The following is a 20322-nucleotide window of genomic DNA, read 5'->3' as shown; positions in this document are numbered from 1 at the left end:
TGATTTTTTTATATAAAATAGTTTTCATTGCATTAAACTGACAAAACATAAAAAAAGACCTAAATAAGGTATAGCTGTAACCGTACTGACCAGAAGAATAAAACCGCTTTATCAATTTTACCGCACGCGGAACGGAGCAAGCGCACCCCCCAAAAGAAATTCATGAAACGCTGGTTTTTGTTCATTCTGCGTCCCAAAAATCGGAATAAAAAGCGATCAAAAAATGTCACGTGCCCGAAAATGGTACCAATAAAAGCATCAACTCGTCCCGCAAAGAATAAGACCTCTCATGACTCGGTGGGTCAAAATCCGGAAAAATTATAGCTCTCAATATGTGGTGATACAAAAACTATTTTTACAATAAAAAGCATCTTTTAGCGTGTGACAACTGCCAAACATAAAAACCACCATAAATAGTGAATCAAACCCCTGTTATCACCCACTTAGTTAGGGAAAAATAATAAAATTAAAAAAATGTGTTTATTTCCATTTTCCCATTAGGCTTAGGGCTAGGGCTGAGATTAGGGTTAGGGGTGTGTTGGGGTTAGGGTTGGAGTTAGAATTGGGGGGTTTCCACTGTTTGGGCACAACAGGTGCTCTCCAAATGCAACATGGCGCTGATCTCAATTCCAGCCAATTCTGCGTTGAAAAAGTCAAATGGTGCTCCTTCCCTTCCAAGCTCTGCCATGCGCCCAAACAGTGTTTTACCCCACATATAGGGTATCAGCATACTCAGGACAAATTGCAAAACAACTTTTGGGGTCCAATTTCTCTTGTTACCCTTAGGAAGATAAAAATTGGGGGCAAAAATATCATTTTTGTGGAAAAAAGTGATTTTTTTATTTTCATGCCCAGGCGTTATAAACTTCTGTCAAGCACTTGGGGGTTCAAAGTGCTCACCACACATCTAGATAAGTTCCGTGGGGGGTCTAGTTTCCAAAATGGGGTCACTTGTGGGGAGTTTCAATAGTTTAGGTACATCAGGGGCTCTCCAAATGCACATGACACCCGCAGACCAATCCATCAAAGTCTGCATTCCAAAATGTCACTACTTCCCTTCCGAGCCCTGACGTGTGCCCGTACAGTAGTTTTCTCCCACATATGAGGTATCAGCGTACTCAGGACAAATTGGACAACAACTTTAGGGGTCCAATTTCTCCTGTTACCCTTGGGAAAATAAAAAAAATGGGGACTAAAAGATCATGTTTGTTGAAAAAATACGATATTTTTATTTTCACGCCCGGTCATTATAAACTTTTGTGAAGCACTGGGGGGTTCAAAGTGCTCACCACACATCTAGATAAGTTCCTTAGGGGGTCTAGTTTCCAAAATTGGGTCACTTGTTGGGGGTTTCCACTGTTTAGGTACATCAGGGGCTCTCCAAAAGCAACATGACACCCGCAGACCATTCCATCAAAGTCTGCATTCCAAAACGTCACTACTTCCCTTCCGAGCCCCGAAGTGTGCCCATACAGTAGTTTTCTCCCACATATGGGGTGTCAGCGTACTCAGGACAAATTGGACAACAACTTTTGGGGTCCAATTTCTCCTTGTACCCTTGGGAAAATAAAAAAATTTGTGACTAAAAGATCATGTTCGTGGAAAAAATACAATTTTTTTATTTTCACACCCGGGCGTTATAAACTTCTGTGAAGCACTGGGGGTTCAAAGTGCTCACTACACATCTAGATAAGTTCCTTGGGGGGGTCTAGTTTCCAAAATGGTGTCATTTGTGGGGGGTTTCTGCTGTTTTGGTACATCAGGGGTTTTCCAAACTCGACATGGTGTCCGATCTCAATTCCAGCCAAAAACGTCAAATGGTGCTGCTTCCCTTTGGAGCTCTGCCATGCGCCCAAATAGTGGTTTACCCCCACATGTGGGGTATCACCGCACTCAGGACAAATTGCACAATAACTTTTAGGGTCCTGTTACCCTTGGAAAAATAAGAATTGAGGGTGAAAAGATCATTTTTGTGGAAAAAATATTTTTTAATTGTACGGCTGTATGTCAAACTTCTGTGAAGCCCTTGGGGGCAGGGCTGTGGAGTCTGAGTCGGAGTCGTGGAGTCGGAGCTGGTATAAAATGGACCGACTCCGACTCCTAAAATATATAATAAATTGGGTACAGTAGTTCAATGCAGAATATGCTGAATATTTTTTCATAGGAATTTGGGAAAGTTATGAAATGTCCTATAAATGACTGTTCTATTCCTGATCTAAGGCTACATTCACACGCAGAGTTTTTCCTGCGTTTTTTGAGGATACGTTTTTCAGCTGCAAAAGCAGATCAGCTTTTTAAAAAACCGCATCACCTGAAAGGTTTTTGAGCTCATAGATGTTTTCAATAGCAAAAGCAGATTAGAAATCTGCTCTATCCATCTATCTATATATCCATTTATTCATATCTATCCATATCTTATCTCTACCAAAAAGAATCAAAGCCGGGTAGCACACAGACTAACACTTTTTTTTTTTAGCACCAGTCAGGTACACCTCATAGCGGCTCAAAAGGACGCCCAGGACAGGCATTGCTCGTCTTCAGTAACACATCAACATCAATTGATAGTTGGAATAGACTGCATTCATCACATCTTCTTAAGGAGCAGGCTTTATTTTCAAGTGTAGGGGTGTGCAGTATGAGGTTCAGCAGCAGCTGTGTGCGGTATGAGGTTCTGCGGAACTGTACGAGGTTCTGCCCCCCCTAGGTTTGATCCTGGCTATGCCCATGGTGTGAATGTAGCCTGAGGATCTAGCCTTTGTCTTAGCTAAGTCATAGTGTTATATATATATATATATATTGGCATTCTCTTGATGAGCTTCAAGAGATAGTCACCGGAAATGGTTTTCACTTCACTGGTGTGCCATGTCAGGTTTAATAAGTGTGACTTCTTGCCTTATAAATGGGGTTGGGACCATCAGTTGTGTTGTGCAGAAGTCTGGTGGATACACAGCTGATAGTCCTACTGAATAGAGTGTTAGAATTTGTATTATGGCAAGAAAAAAGCAGCGAAATAAAGAAAAACGAGTGGCCATCATTACTTTAAGAAATGAAGGTCAGTCAGTCCGAAAAATTGGGAAAAGTTTGAAAGAGTCCCCAAGTGCAGTGGCAAAAACCATCAAGCACTACAAAGAAACTGGCTCACATGAGGACCGCCCCAGGAAAGGAAGACCAAGAGTCACCTCTGCTGTGGAGGATAAGTTCATCCGAGTCACCAGCCTCAGAAATCGCAGGTTAACAGCAGCTCAGATTAGAGACCAGGTCAATGCCACACAGAGTTCTAGCAGCAGACACATCTCTACAACTGTTAAGAGGAGACTTTGTGCAGCAGGCCTTCATGGTAAAATAGCTGCTAGGAAACCACGGCTAAGGACAGGCAACAAGCAGAAGAGACTTGTTTGGGCTAAAGAACACAAGGAATGGACATTAGACCAGTGGAAATCTGTGCTTTGGTCTGATGAATCCAAGTTTCAGATCTTTGGTTCCAACCACCGTGTCTTTGTGCGACGCAGAAAAGGTGAATGGATGGACTCTACATGCCTGGTTCCCACCGTGAAGCATGGAGGAGGTGTGATGGTGTGGGGGTGCGTTGCTGGTGACACTGTTGGGGATTTATTCAAAACTGAAGGCATATTGAACCAGCATGGCTACCACAGCATCTTGCAGCGGTATGCTATTCCATCCGGTTTGCGTTTAGTTGGACCATCATTTATTTTTCAACAAGACAATGACCCCAAACACACCTACAGGCTGTGTAAGGGCTATTTGACCAAGAAGGAGAGTGATGGGGGGTGCTACGCCAGATGACCTGGCCTCCACAGTCGTGGAGTCGGTGTAAGTTGGAGTCGCAGGTTTGGCTTACCAACTCCAGAGCCCTGCTTGGGGGTTCAAAGTTCTCACCACACATCTAGATAAGTTCCTTGGGAGGGTCTAGTTTCCAAAATGGTGTCATTTGTGGGGGGTTTCCACTGTTTTGGTACATCAGGGGTTTTCCAATTGCGACATGGTGTCCGATCTTAATTCCAGCCAAAAACGTCAAATGGCGCTGCTTCCCTTGCGAGCTCTGCCATGCGCCCAAATAGTCATTTACACCCACATATGGGGTATCAGCGTCCTCAGGACAAATTGCACAATAACTTTTAGGGTCCTGTTACCCTTGGGAAAATAAAAATTGGGGGTGAAAAGATCATTTTTGTGGAAAAAATATGATTCTTTAATTGTACCGCTGTACGTTATAAACTTCTGTGAAGCCCTTGTGGGTTCAAAGTTTTCACCACATACCTAGATAAGTTCCTTGGGGGGTCTAGTTTCCAAAATGGGGTCACTTGTGGGGGGATTTCCACTGTTTAGGTACATCAGGGGCTCTCCAAACGCGACATGGCGTCCGATCTGAATTCCAGCCAATTTTGCATTGAAAAAGTCAAACGGCGCTCCTTCCCTTCTGAGGTCTGCCATGCGCCGAAACAGTGGTTCCCCCCCACATATCAGGTATCAGCGTACTCAGGACAAATTGCACAATAACTTTTGCAGTCCAATTTCTCCTGTTACCCTTGGTAAAATAAAAACAAATTGAACCTGAAGTATTTTTTTTGTGAAAAAAGTTAAATGTTCATTTTTTTAATATTTAAAAAATTCTTGTGACGCACCTAAAGGGTTAATAAACTTCTTGAATGTGGTTTTGAGCACCTTAAGGGGTGCAGTTTTTAGAATGGTGTCACTTTTGGGTATTTTCTATCATATAGACCCCTCAAAGTGGCTTCAAATGTGATGTGGTTCGTAAAAATAAAATGGTGTTGCAAAAATGAGAAATCGCTGGTCAATTTTTAACCCTTATAACTTCCTAACAAAAAAAAATTTTGGTTCCAAAATTGTGCTGATGTAAAGTAAACATGTGGGAAATGTTACTTATCAAGTTTTTGTGTGCCGTATCTCTGTGATTTAAGGGCATAAAAATTCGAAGTTGGAAAATTGCGAAATTTTCGCCAAATTTCCGTTTTTTTCACAAATAAACGCAAGTTATATGAATGAAATTTTACCACTAACATGAAGTACAATATGTCACGAGAAAACAATGTCAGAATCACCGGGATCCATGGAAGCGCTTCAGAGTTATTACCTCATAAAGGGACAGTGGTCAGAATTGTAAAAATTGGCCTGGTCATGATTATAGAGTTGAGCGACTTTGGTCGGATCGGGTTTCGTGAAACCCGAATGAAACAAAATAAGTTTCAGATGAAACTCGTCCGACTAGAGCAAAACAAAGTCGGAGTTTCGTCCGAAACCCGACCCCAATGCAAGTCAATGGGAAATAAAAGTCGGACGAAACTCCGACTTTTTTTGCTCTAGTCGGACGAGTTTCATCTGAAACTTATTTTGTTTCATTCGGGTTTCACGAAACCCGATCCGACCAAAGTCGCTCAACTCTAGACTCATGAAGGTGCAAACCACCCTTGGGGCTTAAGGGGTTAAAAGAGTCTGTGTGGCTTTATTTGCTCCATAAACCCCAAAGCAACAACACAAGGTAACCGACCTTCACAGCAGGCAAAAGCAACACAAACAGTCCTTAGCTGGGCTTTGTTCCCTCAGGCCCTGTGAGCACACAGGCTAGGGCAATGTCCAGCCCGGAGACTCCGTCTTGAGCCATACACAAAGGAGGCCTTCTACCTCCCAAGTCACAGACTATGTGCTAAACCACAACCTCCATTATGTAGGCTGTAACCACACCCACAGGTGAGTTATGGATCCTATGGGCTGGTCACATAGTCATGACCTCACTGCAGGTCCTGAAGGAATACATGGGTACAGTCAACACCCTCACCCAGAGGTGAGGTAATATGGGTAGCCAGACCCTCCCAATCTCATAGCTACCAGCAACCCGGACCCATGTGCACTAAAGACAAAATACTCCGGGATGCATCGCAGGGAACAGCCATCCCTGTGACATATACCTCTCATTAACCACACGACCACCAGTCACACCACACATGATACATGACTTTAGGTTTTTTTCTCTAGTCAATATTAAAGTCTCCTGATGAGTCGCCTTTGATGAGGACAAAATAGGTAGAAATGAGAGACTTGGAGAGTGAATGTGAATACGTCACCTCACCCTATATACTGAGACGTGGGGGTATATGTTTTATCTATTAGTCACCTTCTGGCTAACCTTCAGGGGGTGAATTATGTGCATTGTTTTATATTTGGAATTAATAAAGTTTAGTTTCATCCTTTTGTCAGCAAACATGAGGAATGACAAGAGCCAACCCATTTAAAATCTAATTTTGGTTAAAACTATTCCAACATTATGAACATAAAAAAGGCTTCTCCCCTATGTGACATCTCTGATGTTTATTAACAGTTGATTTCCAAGTAAAATATTTCCCACATTAAGAAAATGAAAAAGGCATCTCCTCTGTGTGAGTTCTCCGGTGACTAACAAGATTCCCTTTGCAAGTAAAACATTTCCCACATTCTGAACATGAAAAAGGTTTCTCCCCTGTGTGGGTTCTCTGGTGTATAATACAAGCTGATTTATGTGTAAAACATTTCCCACATTCTGAACATGAAAAAGGCTTCTCTCCTGTGTGGGTTCTCTGGTGACTAACAAGATCTGCTTTCCGGTTAAAAGATTTCTCACATTCTGAACATGAAAAAGGCTTCTCCCCTGTGTGGATTATCTGGTGCTTAACACAAGCTGATTTCCAGGTAAAACATTTCCCACATTCTGAGCATGAAAAAGGCTTCTCCCCTGTGTGGGTTCTCTGGTGCATAATACAAGCAGATTTACGTGCAAAACATTTCCCACATTCTGAACATGAAAAAGGCTTCTCCCCTGTGTGGGTTTTCTGGTGCTTAACACAAGCTGAATTATCTGTAAAGTATTTCCCACATTCTGAACAGGAAAAAGGCTTCTCCCCTTTGTGAGTTCTCTGGTGTCTAACCAAATGTGCTTTACATGCAAAACATTTCCCACATTCTGAACATGAATAAGGTTTCTCCCCTGTGTGAGTTCTCTGGTGCTTTACACAAACTGATTTACTGTTAAAACATTTCCCACATTCTGAACATGAATAAGGTTTCACTCCAGTGTGAATTCTCTGGTGAGCAACCAAATGTGATTTGGTTCTAAAACATTTCCCACATTCTGAACACGAAAAAGGCTTCTCCCCTTTGTGGGTTCTCTGGTGGTTGTCAAGAACCGATTTCCAGGTAAAACATTTTCCACATTCTGAACAGGAAAAAGGCTTCTCCCCTGTGTGGGTCCACTGGTGACTAACAAGTTGTTCTTTCCGGTTAAAAGATTTCTCACATTCTGAACATGAAAAAGGCTTCTCCCCTGTGTGGGTTCTCCGATGCTTAACATAATCTGATTTATGTGCAAAACATTTCCCACATTCTGAACAGGAAAAAGGCTTCTCCCCTGTGTGGGTTCTCCAGTGCTTAACATAATCTGATTTCTGTGCAAAACATTTCCCACATTCTGAACAGGAAAAAGGCTTCTCCCCTGTGTGGGTTCTCCGATGCTTAACAAACTCTGATTTGTGTGCAAAACATTTCCCACATTCTGAACAAGAAAAAGGCTTATCCCCTGTGTGGGTTCTCCGGTGCGTAAGACAATTTGATTTATGTGCAAAACATTTCCCACATTCTGAACATGAAAAAGGCTTCTCCCCTGTGTGGGTTCTCCGATGCGTAACACAATTTGATTTATGTGCAAAACATTTCCCACATTCTGAACAAGAAAAAGGCTTCTTTGCTTTCAGAGCAGTTTGTTTTTTAATGCTTATTTTGTGACTTTGATTTTTCTTAGTACTCGGTAATGAGTCAGAAGATGGGACCTGTTGCATAGGATCAGATGAAAGATCTTTGATGTGAAGGGATGATGGCATATTTGCAGTAATGGCATTCACTTCAGTTACATCTTGTAGAATCTCAAGATCATCACATTTAAAAATTAAAGATGTCAGCTGTCCCTCTGATCTCCTGGTACAGTCATCTGCTAAGATAAAAAACAATTTTTAATAAAATATCCTTGAGTTTTATATTTTTGAACATTTCTGCTTAAACTGTCCATAAATATGGCAAGCTATGTAAAAAACTTTATTTACCGAGACAATGACAGTTCACATTCTAATAGAAAACCTTGTTGGATGAACCAGTAGTGTGTGGTGTTCAATTGTTTGTTCATTCTGCCTCCTACATATTGAATTAAAAGAAACCAATCAAAATTATGTAGGCGAAAATAATACCAATTCTCATCTCACAAAAAACAAGTCCCCACTCAGGTCCATCATCTGTCAATTGAAAAACAGAGGTTCCCACACTACTAGTGGCTCAAAGGCACTTGAAAAGCAAGGGTTTCTACAAATCAATCCAGAAAAAAAAGCTCACTTCTGAGTCTGCTCAAACAACATTTAGAATCCCTGTATTTAGCAATATATAAAGCTGTGTGTGTGTGTGTGTGTGTGTGTACCAAGCCCCGGCCCTCATTATGGTGTCATAATGGTTGCCATGATGACCCTGACGTCATAATAGGATGCAATGGCTTAGATTGTCATGATTGCCATGGTAACGATGATGTCAATGGGTATATGGGCACGGGACTATGGGATGGAGGATATGTATGATGGGTATATGGGCACGGGACTATGGGATGGTGGATATGTATGATGGGTATATGGGCACGGGACTATGGGATGGAGGATATGTATGATGGGTATATGGGCACGGGACTATGGGATGGAGGATATGTATGATGGGTATATGGGCACGGGACTATGGGATGGAGGATATGTATGATGGGTATATGGGCACGGAACTATGGGATAATCATTATAATTTGTTATAACTAACCACAGTTAGTTACGGTAGTATTCCCGGGCTCTTCAGCCAGTTTAGCAATATTATAGTGAGAAGAACCCACTTAATTTGCAGTGTGTGTCTCCTGGAGCACAATCTGGGCACTATGTGTTGAGTAATAAAATGGCAAATTTGTAATTTTCACTCTCCAACATCCACTGCGTGTTAATTTCCGGAGAGTGGCCGTGGAGTCAAAATATTTACTACTCCTACACTTTAATGACAGAAAATTTCACAATGATCACAGAAACTTGATCTGACAAAAGTAATAAATAAATCTATGAAAATGAAAGTCAGACATTGCTTTTCAACCATGCTTCCACAGAATTAAAAATAAAATAAAACCCATGAAATAGGCCTGGACTGAAATTATGGTATCCTTAACATAATATTTTGTTGAAACACAAAGAAACATAGTATAACAAACGTATAAAAATACTCTGTTGTAAAAAAATATATCTAACATTAAACAGCAAGTGCTAGTAAAAAGATAACAAAACGGTATTTAGTTGATGTTTTTTGCAAAAAATGTATACTAAGGCTGGTTTCACATTAGCGCTTTTTAAGCGCACGCACGGCCGGGGGTAGCTCCGCCCCCGAGCCGGCTCTCTGCCCGGCGTGCCCGCCCCTTGCTTGTAGCGCCGCCTCCTAGCGGACAGCGGCGCCTGCGATCGGCGCACCCTATCTTTAGCATAGGGTGCGCAGATCGTGCGCAGGCCGTGCGCTAGTTGCGCTTTGACCTGCGCTGCGCACTTTTGACGGTGCGCCGTGCGCGCCAAAATCCGAAAAGTTCGATTTTGGCGCGCACGGCGCACCGTCAAAAGTGCGCAGCGCAGGTCAAAGCGCAACTAGCGCACGGCCTGCGCACGATCTGCGCACCCTATGCTAAAGATAGGGTGCGCCGATCGCAGGCGCCGCTGTCCGCTAGGAGGCGGCGCTACAAGCAAGGGGCGGGCACGCCGGGCAGAGAGCCGGCTCGGGGGCGGAGCTACCCCCGGCCGTGCGTGCGCTTAAAAAGCGCTAATGTGAAACCAGCCTAAGCCGTTTGAAATACATCGGATAGGGACTGCTCTGATGGGTATACCTTGACATTTGGTAAAGCAGCTTAGTATACATTTTTTTCAAAAAACATATCAACTAAATACCCTGTTTTATTATCTTTTTACTAGCACTTGCTGTTTATTGTTAGATATATTTTTTACAACAGAGTATTTTTATTCGTTTGTTATACTGTGTTTCTCTGTGTTTCAGTCTTTTGGTGGTGTGAACACTGTCCTACTGACTTGTTCGCTGGGTGCATGTCCCATGTGTTTGTATTTAATATTTTGTTGCACAACCTTTTGAGGCAATCACTGCAATCAAATGATTTCTGTAACTGTGAATCAGACTTCTGCACCTCTCGAGAGGTATTTTGGCCCACTCCTCAAGAGCAAACTGCTCCATCGTGTTTGAAGGTTGCCTTTTCCAGACAGCATGTTTCAGCTCTTTCCAAAGATGCGCAATAGGATTTAGGTCAGGGCTCATAGAAGGTTACTTCAGAATAGTCCAATGTTTTCCTCTTAGCCATTCTTGGGTGTTTTCAGCTGTGTGTTTTGGGTCATCATCCAGTTGCAAGACCCATGACCTGCGACTGTGACCAAGCTTTGTGACACTGGGCAGCACATTTCTCTCTAGAATCCCTTGACAATCTTGAGATTTCATTGTACCCTGCACAGATTCTAGACACCCTGTGCCAGATGAAGCAAAGCAGCCCCAGAGCATAACAGAGCCTCCTCCATGTCTTACAGTAGGGACAGTGTTCTTTACTTAATATGTTTCATTTTTCTGTCTGTAAACAAAGAGCTGATGTACCTTGCAAAAAGTTCCATTTTTGTCTCATCTGTCCATAGGACATTCTCCCAAACTTTGTAGGTGGTCAACATGTAGTTTGGAAAATTCCAGTCTGGCTTTTTTAGGATTTTGTTTTAAACAATGGTGTCCTCCTTGATCGTCCCCCATGAAGTCCACTTTGGCTCATACAACGACAGATGGTGCGATCTGACCCTGATGTCCCTTGAGCTTGAAGCTCACCTTTAGGCTGCCTTTACACTTGCCGTGTTTTGGCAGGCCGTTTTTGCAGCCCCAATAGATTTCTATTGTGCCGCAAAAACAGCTCACGGACACAGCCTCCATTTAAAACAATCAATGGTAGCGCAAAAACAACAGTAGCTTGTTTTTGCGGTACACCGTATTTGCGGAACGCCATTTTGTTCCCTGCAATTTGTTACAACAGGGAAAAACGGCGATCCGAGGTTTTTTGCAGCCCTTTATTGAGGGAGACCGCAAAAATCAAGGCAATACGACCCGCAAAAAAAACGGCATGTGTAAAAGTAGCCTTAATCTGTTTAGAAGCAGTTAATCTGGGCTCTTTTGTTACCATTCCTATTATCCGTCTTTTTGATTTGTCAATAATTTTCCTCCTGCGGCCACGTCCAGGGAGGTTGGCTATAGTCCCATGAATATTACATTTCTGAATAATATGCGCAACTGTAGTCACAGGAACATTAAGCTGCTTGGAGATGGTCTTATAACTATTATCTATATCATGCTTGGCTATAATTGTCTTTCCAATCTCCTGAGACAACTCTTTCCTTTGCTTCCTCTGGTCCATGTTGAGAGTGATACACACCATGTCACCAAACACAGTGTGTATCTGTAGCCTCTATACAGGCCACTCACTGATTCCAAGATTGTAGACACCTGTGATGCTAATTAGTGGACACACCGCGATTTAACCTGTCCCTTTTGTCACATTATTCTCAGGGGTACCATCATTTCTGTCCAGGCCTATTTCATAGGTTTTATTTTTTTAAAAATTCTGTGGAAACATGGTTGAAAAGCAATGTCTGACTTTCATTTGTTCATTTTCATAGATTATTTATTATTACTTTTGTCAGATTCAAGTTATTTCTGTGACCATTGTGGGTTTTTCTGTCATTAAATGAGGGGTACCAACAATTTTGACCTCGTTTGTACAGATTATAACCCTCAGTGAATTAATTTATGAAATGGAATCACTTTATGGGGATTTCGACTATTCTGGTTTTCTGTCATTTAGTTATATTAGGGCTCCTGCATATGGTGTGTCCAATCCCATCTGTGATCTGTTCCTGGTGTCCAGCTGGAGTAATCTGCTCCCTACTTCAGCCAATTGGAAAGTACCACACCCTACTAAAAGCTCAAAGCATATGGCCGGAATCTGCCAGATACAGCGCTGTTTTCCTCTGGTTCAGTCCTCTGTGCTCAGCTCACGGCTTGTGTATTTGTTTCCTGCTGTGACCGTGGTCCGTTTACTGACTACTCTTGTGTCTTCTGATTCTGTATTCTGTCTTTCTGGTTCTGACCCAGCTACCTGACTATTCTTCTTGCTATCTATCACCACAGAATAGCAGGTAACATCATGGTAGAAGCCTAGGGGTCCCAGTGTAAGTCCAGATCCATGTAAGGGTGTTAAAGGGCGATGAGCAAGAGATATGGAAAGCAGAGAAGATAGTGCCAAGCATGTTCATGGTGGACATCGTTTCAGCTGCCAGATTACCCAATACATTGCGTCCGCAAACTATTCCAGCAAGACCTGCATTCAAATAGCTAAATGGCGCTCCTTCCCTTCTGAACACCGCCATGTGCCCAGACAGTAGTGTACAATCGTATATAGGGTATTGTGTGAAGCTGGAAAATAATTTGTAAAATCCATTTGTTTTCTAATTATCCTTTGTGAATTCCAAAGTTATCACCACATAAAGTGACACACATCTGATTATAAAAATGGGACCCGATTAGGAACACAAAACTGGCTGCAGGAAGAGGATAAATCAGGGTATTTTGGACACTAACTACTGTATTCGAAAACTGTGACTATAGACAATAACATCTACTGAAATGATCAAACTCCACAGTCTTTATCAGTAATAAATGAGTAACTAGTGGTGAGACCTCTCTGGGGTAATTAGCATATGGGGCTCGGCGACTTCACAATCTAAACTATCGTAAGCTCCAATATTTTCTGTCAGATGACTTTCAAGAAGAAATATTAGGCATTTAAAGAGAACTGTGTATAATAGTGCAGAGCGGAGATGTCTTAAAGGGAACCTGTCAGCAGGATTGTGCACAGTAACCTACAGACACTGTCAGGTCAGCGCTGTTATACTGATTACAATGATACCTGGTGATGAAATCCGTCTTGTGGTTGTTGTTGAATCTGTATTTGTAGTTTTCAGTTAATTAGATTCTCGTGCTTTGGGGCGGGGCTGTGGGCGGGGCTTTATGTGGTGCTCTGATTACATATGCATATTAGCTTATGACAGGTCACTGATCCCTCACTGACCTGCCCCCCACTTTTACATAATACATATAATAGCATTGATATTATTGCTGATAATGCCTATAATATTGTGGCTAATGTGAAGCTTAGAAAAAAAATTACATTCAGCAAAAATGTCACCGGTGATGGCAGCGCCTGCGCAGTAGCATCTATAAGTAAGAGATAGATGATCAACACTATTATATCCATTATGTAAACATGGGGGGCAGGTCACTGAGGGACCAGCCATGAACTGTCATAAGCCAATACAGATGAATATATAAGCAGAGCACCACTTAAAGCCTCAGCCACAGCCCCACCAGAAGCCCCGCCCTAGAGCACGAGAATCTCATTAATCTTTATTTGTAGTTTTCAGTTAAACAACAACCACAAGACGGGTTTCATCACCAGGACTATCAGGGAGTTACAGACTCACATAAGTGACGCAGGACAATCCCACCACAATCAGACTATCATACAGAATGAACAGGTAAAAAATATATAGAATAAAGAAAAAGTCACATCCCCAACAACAACGTATGTACGAGGGGAGAACTCCAACAGTAAACCAGAGATGCATTCATTAATGGTGGACCATTGGAGCTACTATGAATCCTGACCAGAAGATTAGAGAAAATAACATTGCTCCCCATTTCAGGAGATTGTGCAGTAATCTGAATTCCTTAGGATCGAAAACAGAATGTCATTTATGACGTGGAGTGAATCCATGAATCCAGGGATCGAGCCATGCCAACATATCTCCTGCAGGGGTGAATAAATGTATATTACAGCCATCAGCCACGCACAGCTTAGGCCTCTTTCACACATCAGGTTTTCGCCGTCAGGCGCGATCCGGCACTTTTGACAAAAACCGCATCCGGCGAAATGCAATGCCGGATCCGGTTTCCCCCCCATTGACTTGCATTTGCGCCGGATCGGGCCGGATGGCCATGCGTTTCATCCGGTTTTCGCCGGATCCGGCAATGTGTCGCAATCCGGCGTCTGGAAAAAACAGCTACTGTAACGTTTTTTGTCTCCGGCGAAAACGCCGGATCCGGCGTGTCCGGCTTTTTCACACAATGAAAGCCTATGAGCGCCGCAATGCGCCGGATCCGGTTTTTTGGGTCTGAGCATGCTCAGTAGCTCTGCCCACAAGACACATATATAAAAGCATGACAGTGGGACCCTCAGCCACACCCAACATGACACCCAAGACAGCAACCAGGCGCAGGAGAAGGCAGAAGACCACTGCAGCACCACCACCACCCCAAATGGAGCAGCAAAGGGAACATGCTGAACAACGGGAGGGGAGTCCAGCAGCAGATGAGAGACGGTAATTATCAAATTCCCCATTCCTCAAAACTAGGGCCATGGAATATCAAGATATTCATTGGCCCTTTGTTTCTCTTTATTCAACAGCCGCCCAAGAGATGCAGCAGCAGCAGTGGCAGCACTGGCAGCAGCAACAGCACCACCCACAGCCATGGAGTCTGGCCAGCAAGAGGACAGCACATCTTCTTCTGGGAGCCCTCCCTCGCATCGTCAGCGTTTGACGGTAAGTTTTTATTTCCAAAATCCATCATCTCTGTAATATATGTCTATTCATTGCCTTTTATTTCAAAACAGGAATCACAAGCTGAAGAGGAGCTCTCAGAAGAAGAAGGAAGGGGTGGACAGACACCTGGAGTGGGCTCACAATTGGTAAGTTTTTTGCATCAAACGCAGAAACACAACATCACACTACACACAACACATAGAAAACAATGTTCTGCAGACCACACACAGCAAACAAATATGCCAACATCCAAACACAAATTTTTTTCTTGTCTTCTCTAGTCTTCCCAATCTGGTGCTCGGCCAAGAGGTCCTCGCAGTGCCTCCCAGGGTCGTCGGCGACAGCAACGCGGTGGTCACCAGCGTGTAAGTATAATATTTAAGTGAAATTTTGGTACACTTTTTATTTCATGTCTTAAGTGTGGTGACTAATTTTGCTATTTTTCTCTTTTACTTTAACAGCCTTCACAGCGTGCTCCCGACTCAGACGGTGAGGATGGAGGAATTGATGTTGACCACCTCATCGATCTCGTCAGAGAAAGGGAGCCGCTATGGAATATGGCTGACCGCCGCCATGCTGACCTGATTGTTACCCGACGACTCTGGGAGGAAATCTGTTCGCTAAATCTGTTCGCTCCTTGTGGGCCACTGGGAGGACCTCGATGCTCGGGCCCAGATTAAAGAGCGTAAGTATATACAGTACTGGTTGCTTGATGTAAACCAGTGTTTCCCGAACATAGAAAAAGATTTTCCAGCGTCTCCAGGAGATAAAATAACAATTGCTTTATTGAAAATATAAAATCTTCTTACCATCAAGTAAAAACAACATAAAGAGGCATATGGAGGGGAGCACTTTCCTACGCGTTTCACCCGGAAAGGGCTTAATCATGGAATGCCTCCTTGAGTGTTTCCCGAACTCCAGTCCTCGTGGTCCCCACGGATCATGTGTTCAGGATTTCTATTTACTATGGAAAACCTGAAAACATGACTCTTGGGGACCATGAGGACTGGAGTTTGGGAAACACTGATGTTGTATACTAACCACTTTGTCCTTTCTCGTTTCAGTGGACAGAATTGTGAAGCGGTGGCGGTCTGTGAGTGATCGTTTCAAGAAGGAGTTCAATAAAGAGATACGGGCCCCGAGTGTATCTTGAGGACGCAGGAGCAAATACAAGTACGCACGAGCCCTGTCGTTCCTCCGGGATACAATGGTCACCAGAAGGTAAATATTACACACCACATGTGAAAAAAAAATGTTTAGATGTAACAATTTTTTTCCAGCCAGGGCCATGCCATGTCACTATTTTAATTGTTTTTTTTTCTCTTTATTCCACAGCACGGTGAGCAGCACTCGGGAGCCTGCACGATTGGACCCTTCTGAGGCGATCCCTGAGGAGACCGGCACCAAGGGACACTTCGACCGCCCCGGTACATCTGCACCTTCCCAGTCTTCCCACACATTGGACCCATCTGTCCCATCCACCAGCACAGGAGCATCGTGGCCGCCTACATTACATGAAGCTGCTAGTGAGGAGATCGCTTTCCCTTTACCCCACCCTTCTGCCCCTGCCACCTCTAGTACACCTGCGGGTACTGGGCGGCAGCGGCAGAGGGGTCAGGAAAAGACTTATGCGCCAGAGTTCTTGCATCTGAATGCATCTTTCCAGAACTGTCTAAAAGTCTTGTCAGAGCAAATCTCCGCAGGCTTTCAGCAGATCAACTCCAGCATTCTGGAGGTGAAGACACTTCTGCAAACCATGCATTCAGAAGCAAGATCTTCGCCAAACCACACCTTTTTCAGGTCTGTTGTGGAGCGCATGGAAACGCTATCTCCTACCCAGCAGATGCATGTAATGCATTCATGCCACGGTGCTCTCCAGCACGTTACCTCCCAACCTCCTCCTCCCACCACAGTAGTTCCTCCACCTGCACCCCCTCCAGCCACTTTCCATCCTCCCCCTCCTATTACATACCATCCACCTCCCCAGTACCAGCAACCTCCCCAGCACCAACAACCTCCCCAGTACCAGCAACCTCCCCAGTACCAGACATCTCCCCACTTCCAGCAACCTGCCCCGTACCAAACTCCTTCCCCGTACCAAACTCCTTCCCCATACAACTTGCCATCAACATCATCTGCTCCTACAGTCCCTGCCCAACCCTCCACTCCACCGCCCACCACCTCTTCTGCCTCCCACATGTCCACCCATTCTATAGCTTTTTCCACACCTTCACCTCTAACTGTTCCTTCCCCACCACGATCCCAGTCCTCTCTCCACACTCCCAGTGTCCCGCAGCCCCTCCAGCAGTATTTCCACCCCACACTACACAGATTTGTAATGTGTGTTTTTTAATAAAAATGCCCATTTGGTTTAAAACATTTATTAAAAAAGTTTTTTTCACATTAAAAACATTTTACAAAAAAAAAAATATTTTAAATAAAAGTTAAATTATCGTTTTATAATGGTTGTCTGTCATTTCTTTCTGCGGCGAACTATGTTTAAAAAAAAGGTTAAATACAGGGTATTTCAAAGGTAAAAAGGTATTCAAAACCAGGTATATAACTGTGGGTAAATTTTAGCTTTTTGCCACAGTTGTGTTCCTGGTTGTGTTTGAAGCAAAGTATTTCACCTAAAAAGTTGTGTTTATTGTTGGTGATTTCCTAACAATGTACACAACTTTTGTTAAAAGGTGAAATACTTTGCATAAAACACAACCAGGTACACACCTGTGGCCTAAAGCTAAAAATAGTAAGACCATGACAAGATAGCCAACTTTGGTTGGCAAAGGTATATGCTGTTGGTACAGAAGGTACACAAGTTTGGTTAGGGCACAAATCTTTCACACTCTGTCATCCTGCCAGTGTACTCTGCCTTGAGGTAACATAAAGTATAGTGCAAAATTGTCCCTGAAACCGTCACAGAACTTCTAGTGGTAATGTCATGGTAATCTTGCAAGGTGGTTTCTTCAGAGGTGTCCTCAATGGAAATGGGTTCCTTGCAGATAACAAAATTGTGGAGTACCACGCAAGCTTTGATCACCTCGTCCACAGTTTCTGTCTTGAGGTTGATCGCAGTCAATAGGACCCGCCATTTGGCTGTCAGAATACCAAAGGTACATTCCACTATTCTTCTTGCTCTTGTGAGGCGGTAATTAAAAATGCGTTTTGTTCTTGTCAATCCTCTGCTAGAGTACGGTTTCAAAAGGTGTTCTGACAGCTGGAAGGCTTCATCCCCTACACAGACAAATGGCATAGGTGGACCAGATGTTTGCGGCAGCGGTCTAGGGGGTGGGAACTGGAAGGTGTTTCCATACAGTTTACGCCCCATGGCAGACAGTTTGAAAACTTGAGAGTCATTGGAGCGGCCATAGGCCCCGATATCCACTGCAATAAATTTGTATTCCGCGTCAGCGATGGCCATGAGGACAATGGAGAAATATTTCTTGTAATTGAAATATCCCGATCCGGCTGGCTTTACAATGCGGATATGTTTCCCGTCCACAGCGCCCAAGCAGTTGGGAAACTGACATATCTGTTGAAACTTTTCTGAAATTTCAATCCACCTCTCTGTTGTGGGCTCTGGTAAAAACTCTTCAGCTAAGGAGTCCCACAGTGCACGGCATGTGTACTTCACTATTCCAGATATGGTGGAAATCCCGAGTCTGTACTGGAAATGCAGTGACGAAAGGGATTCTCCAGTTGCAGGAAATCTGTGGGGAATTAAAACACAATCAATTAGTTTAAAATCACAGCATTACATACCAAAACTCACCTATAACACTTGGAGATACAAACTACCACCAACAAGATTGCAGTGAAAGTGTGCTCTGATGCGAGCACATCCAATAAATGTGGCTTACCTTAAAGTCACCATCAGACGCTCTGCGGGTGAAAGAGAAGCGGCAATAGGTGTCCGCTTTTCTTATGAGGTGTGCAATGCGCTCCACTAAGTAATCAAAATTCTCCATTTTCATCCGAACATATCCAAAAAATTTATCCGGGTTTCGTCTAAGGTCCATGCAGAGTGTAGAATAGACCCCACGCGTCATTCTCTTGGCTGTGATGGGGTGGATCCACAAACGTCGTCTACGATGCCTGATGCGCTGCTGTCTCCCTCGCTCCTTCTCCAGAACAATCACCCTCAAACGATTCGCCTCCGCTGTAAAATCCTCCAAATTCTTCAAAATATTTCCAATCACAACATCCATCTTCGCCAGTAACTTGCTCTTCTCTCCAACCTGCAGTTTCTCCTCTACAACCTGTCAAAGAAGGGCTGTAGGAACACGCTATATATAGTTTTTCAGTAGCCAATCCCTTTCGGAAGGCCACAAGGGGCGATTTTAAAAACCATATCTGGCGTAATCCGTCGAAAAACGGATCGAAAACCGGATGAACCGGATGAGACGGATCCGGTTTTGGCTGTCAAGCGCAAGATGGATCCGGCAGAAAACCGGATCCGTCACATCCGGTTTTACTAAACATTTGCCGGATCCGGCGCTCCGGCACGACGCCGGAACGCGCCTGACGCCGAAATCCTGATGTGTGAAAGTAGCCTTAGAGATATATCATGGCACAGGTGTAATGGTTTTCCTGTAGTTTATCACAGTCCTCCTTGAAATTAGTTTGCTTTAATACAAATTGAAAAGTCAGGATAAAGGGAAACTCTGTTGTTATTGTACAGAAATTCCCACTTGGCCTCACTGTACATTTAATGTTGTTTATCATAAAAGCAACTTTTGGCCAGAAAGACTGGACCTGGTCTTGTAGGGACCATGAGACATTCAGCAGCACAGAAGGGAGATTCATCCAATAAGATCCCAGGGATCTAGGAAGCCATCAGCATCATTACCCTCCGCTTTCTCTTACAGACCCATCATAATAATTTTCTTCAAGTAATTTTCTATCTTGTCAGCACATTCTACATACGTTGTCATTTTACTTTGTAGTTTACAGATCTGGGCAGGTAATGGTCAGCATCTTCAAATCACCGGGGGGTAGATGGATCCTCCAAGTTCTATATAAAAGGGTTTTCAATGCACAAAGTCACTTGAACAGTTTTGGATGTTGTGGTCAGGAGGCAAAATTGTGATCGTGGTAATAAGGCCGGACTACACCACCGATAAAGCGTCCACAGCTGATGACCGAGAAGAATCTGTGACTTCTCTGCATTTAGTGGTTACTACTCACCTGGGTAGTCATATGTGGGAATCACGTCTTTACACCGCTCATCACCTCTCACATATGTCTCTGTAGTATTAATATGGGTCAGATCTTCACCCTGAAACAAATATAATAAAAATCAGACAGATGGAGAAGTCACATATATGATCAACTCTAATCCTGCCATCTCCACCGCTCTCATTACACAAGTATAAAACATATAATACTGGTGGCTAAAACAAGACTGAGCACAAGACCTTCACAGCCATCTACACATCATAGGGGAGATCTCATGACACCTTCTCTCCATCTACCTGATGATCCTGAGGAGCATTGGGATCTTCTTGTTTACAGTCCTGTGGAAGAAGAGGACGGGGACATCTCTCTGGTGTTGTCCTCTTACTGGATAGAT

General features: G+C 43.5%; 1 protein-coding gene across 4 annotated transcripts in view; it reads right to left on the bottom strand.

The window, feature by feature from the left end:
* Positions 1 to 6330: 6330 nt before the first annotated feature.
* LOC141094207 (uncharacterized) overlaps positions 6331 to 20322 on the bottom strand; it is a 258337-nt gene continuing 244345 nt past the window's right edge. For 3 of the 4 annotated variants that reach the window (XM_073579994.1, XM_073579995.1, XM_073579992.1), the window contains exons 5-7: positions 20225 to 20322; positions 19938 to 20028; positions 6331 to 7996 (exon numbers count right to left, since the gene is read on the bottom strand). In XM_073579994.1, coding sequence (XP_073436095.1) covers positions 6384 to 7996; positions 19938 to 20028; positions 20225 to 20322 — 1802 coding nt within the window. In that variant the 3' untranslated portion in view covers positions 6331 to 6383. The remainder of the gene's footprint in view (positions 7997 to 19937; positions 20029 to 20224) is intronic. The other variant, XM_073579993.1, reaches the window with a different exon arrangement.

The sequence above is a fragment of the Dendrobates tinctorius genome, unplaced genomic scaffold, assembly GCF_039654945.1.
Source record: "Dendrobates tinctorius isolate UK_male_01 unplaced genomic scaffold, ASM3965494v1 ptg000063l, whole genome shotgun sequence".
Taxonomy (NCBI): domain Eukaryota; kingdom Metazoa; phylum Chordata; class Amphibia; order Anura; family Dendrobatidae; genus Dendrobates; species Dendrobates tinctorius.
Note: the sequence above shows the minus strand (reverse complement) of the source record. Positions and strands in the feature narration are given on the sequence as shown.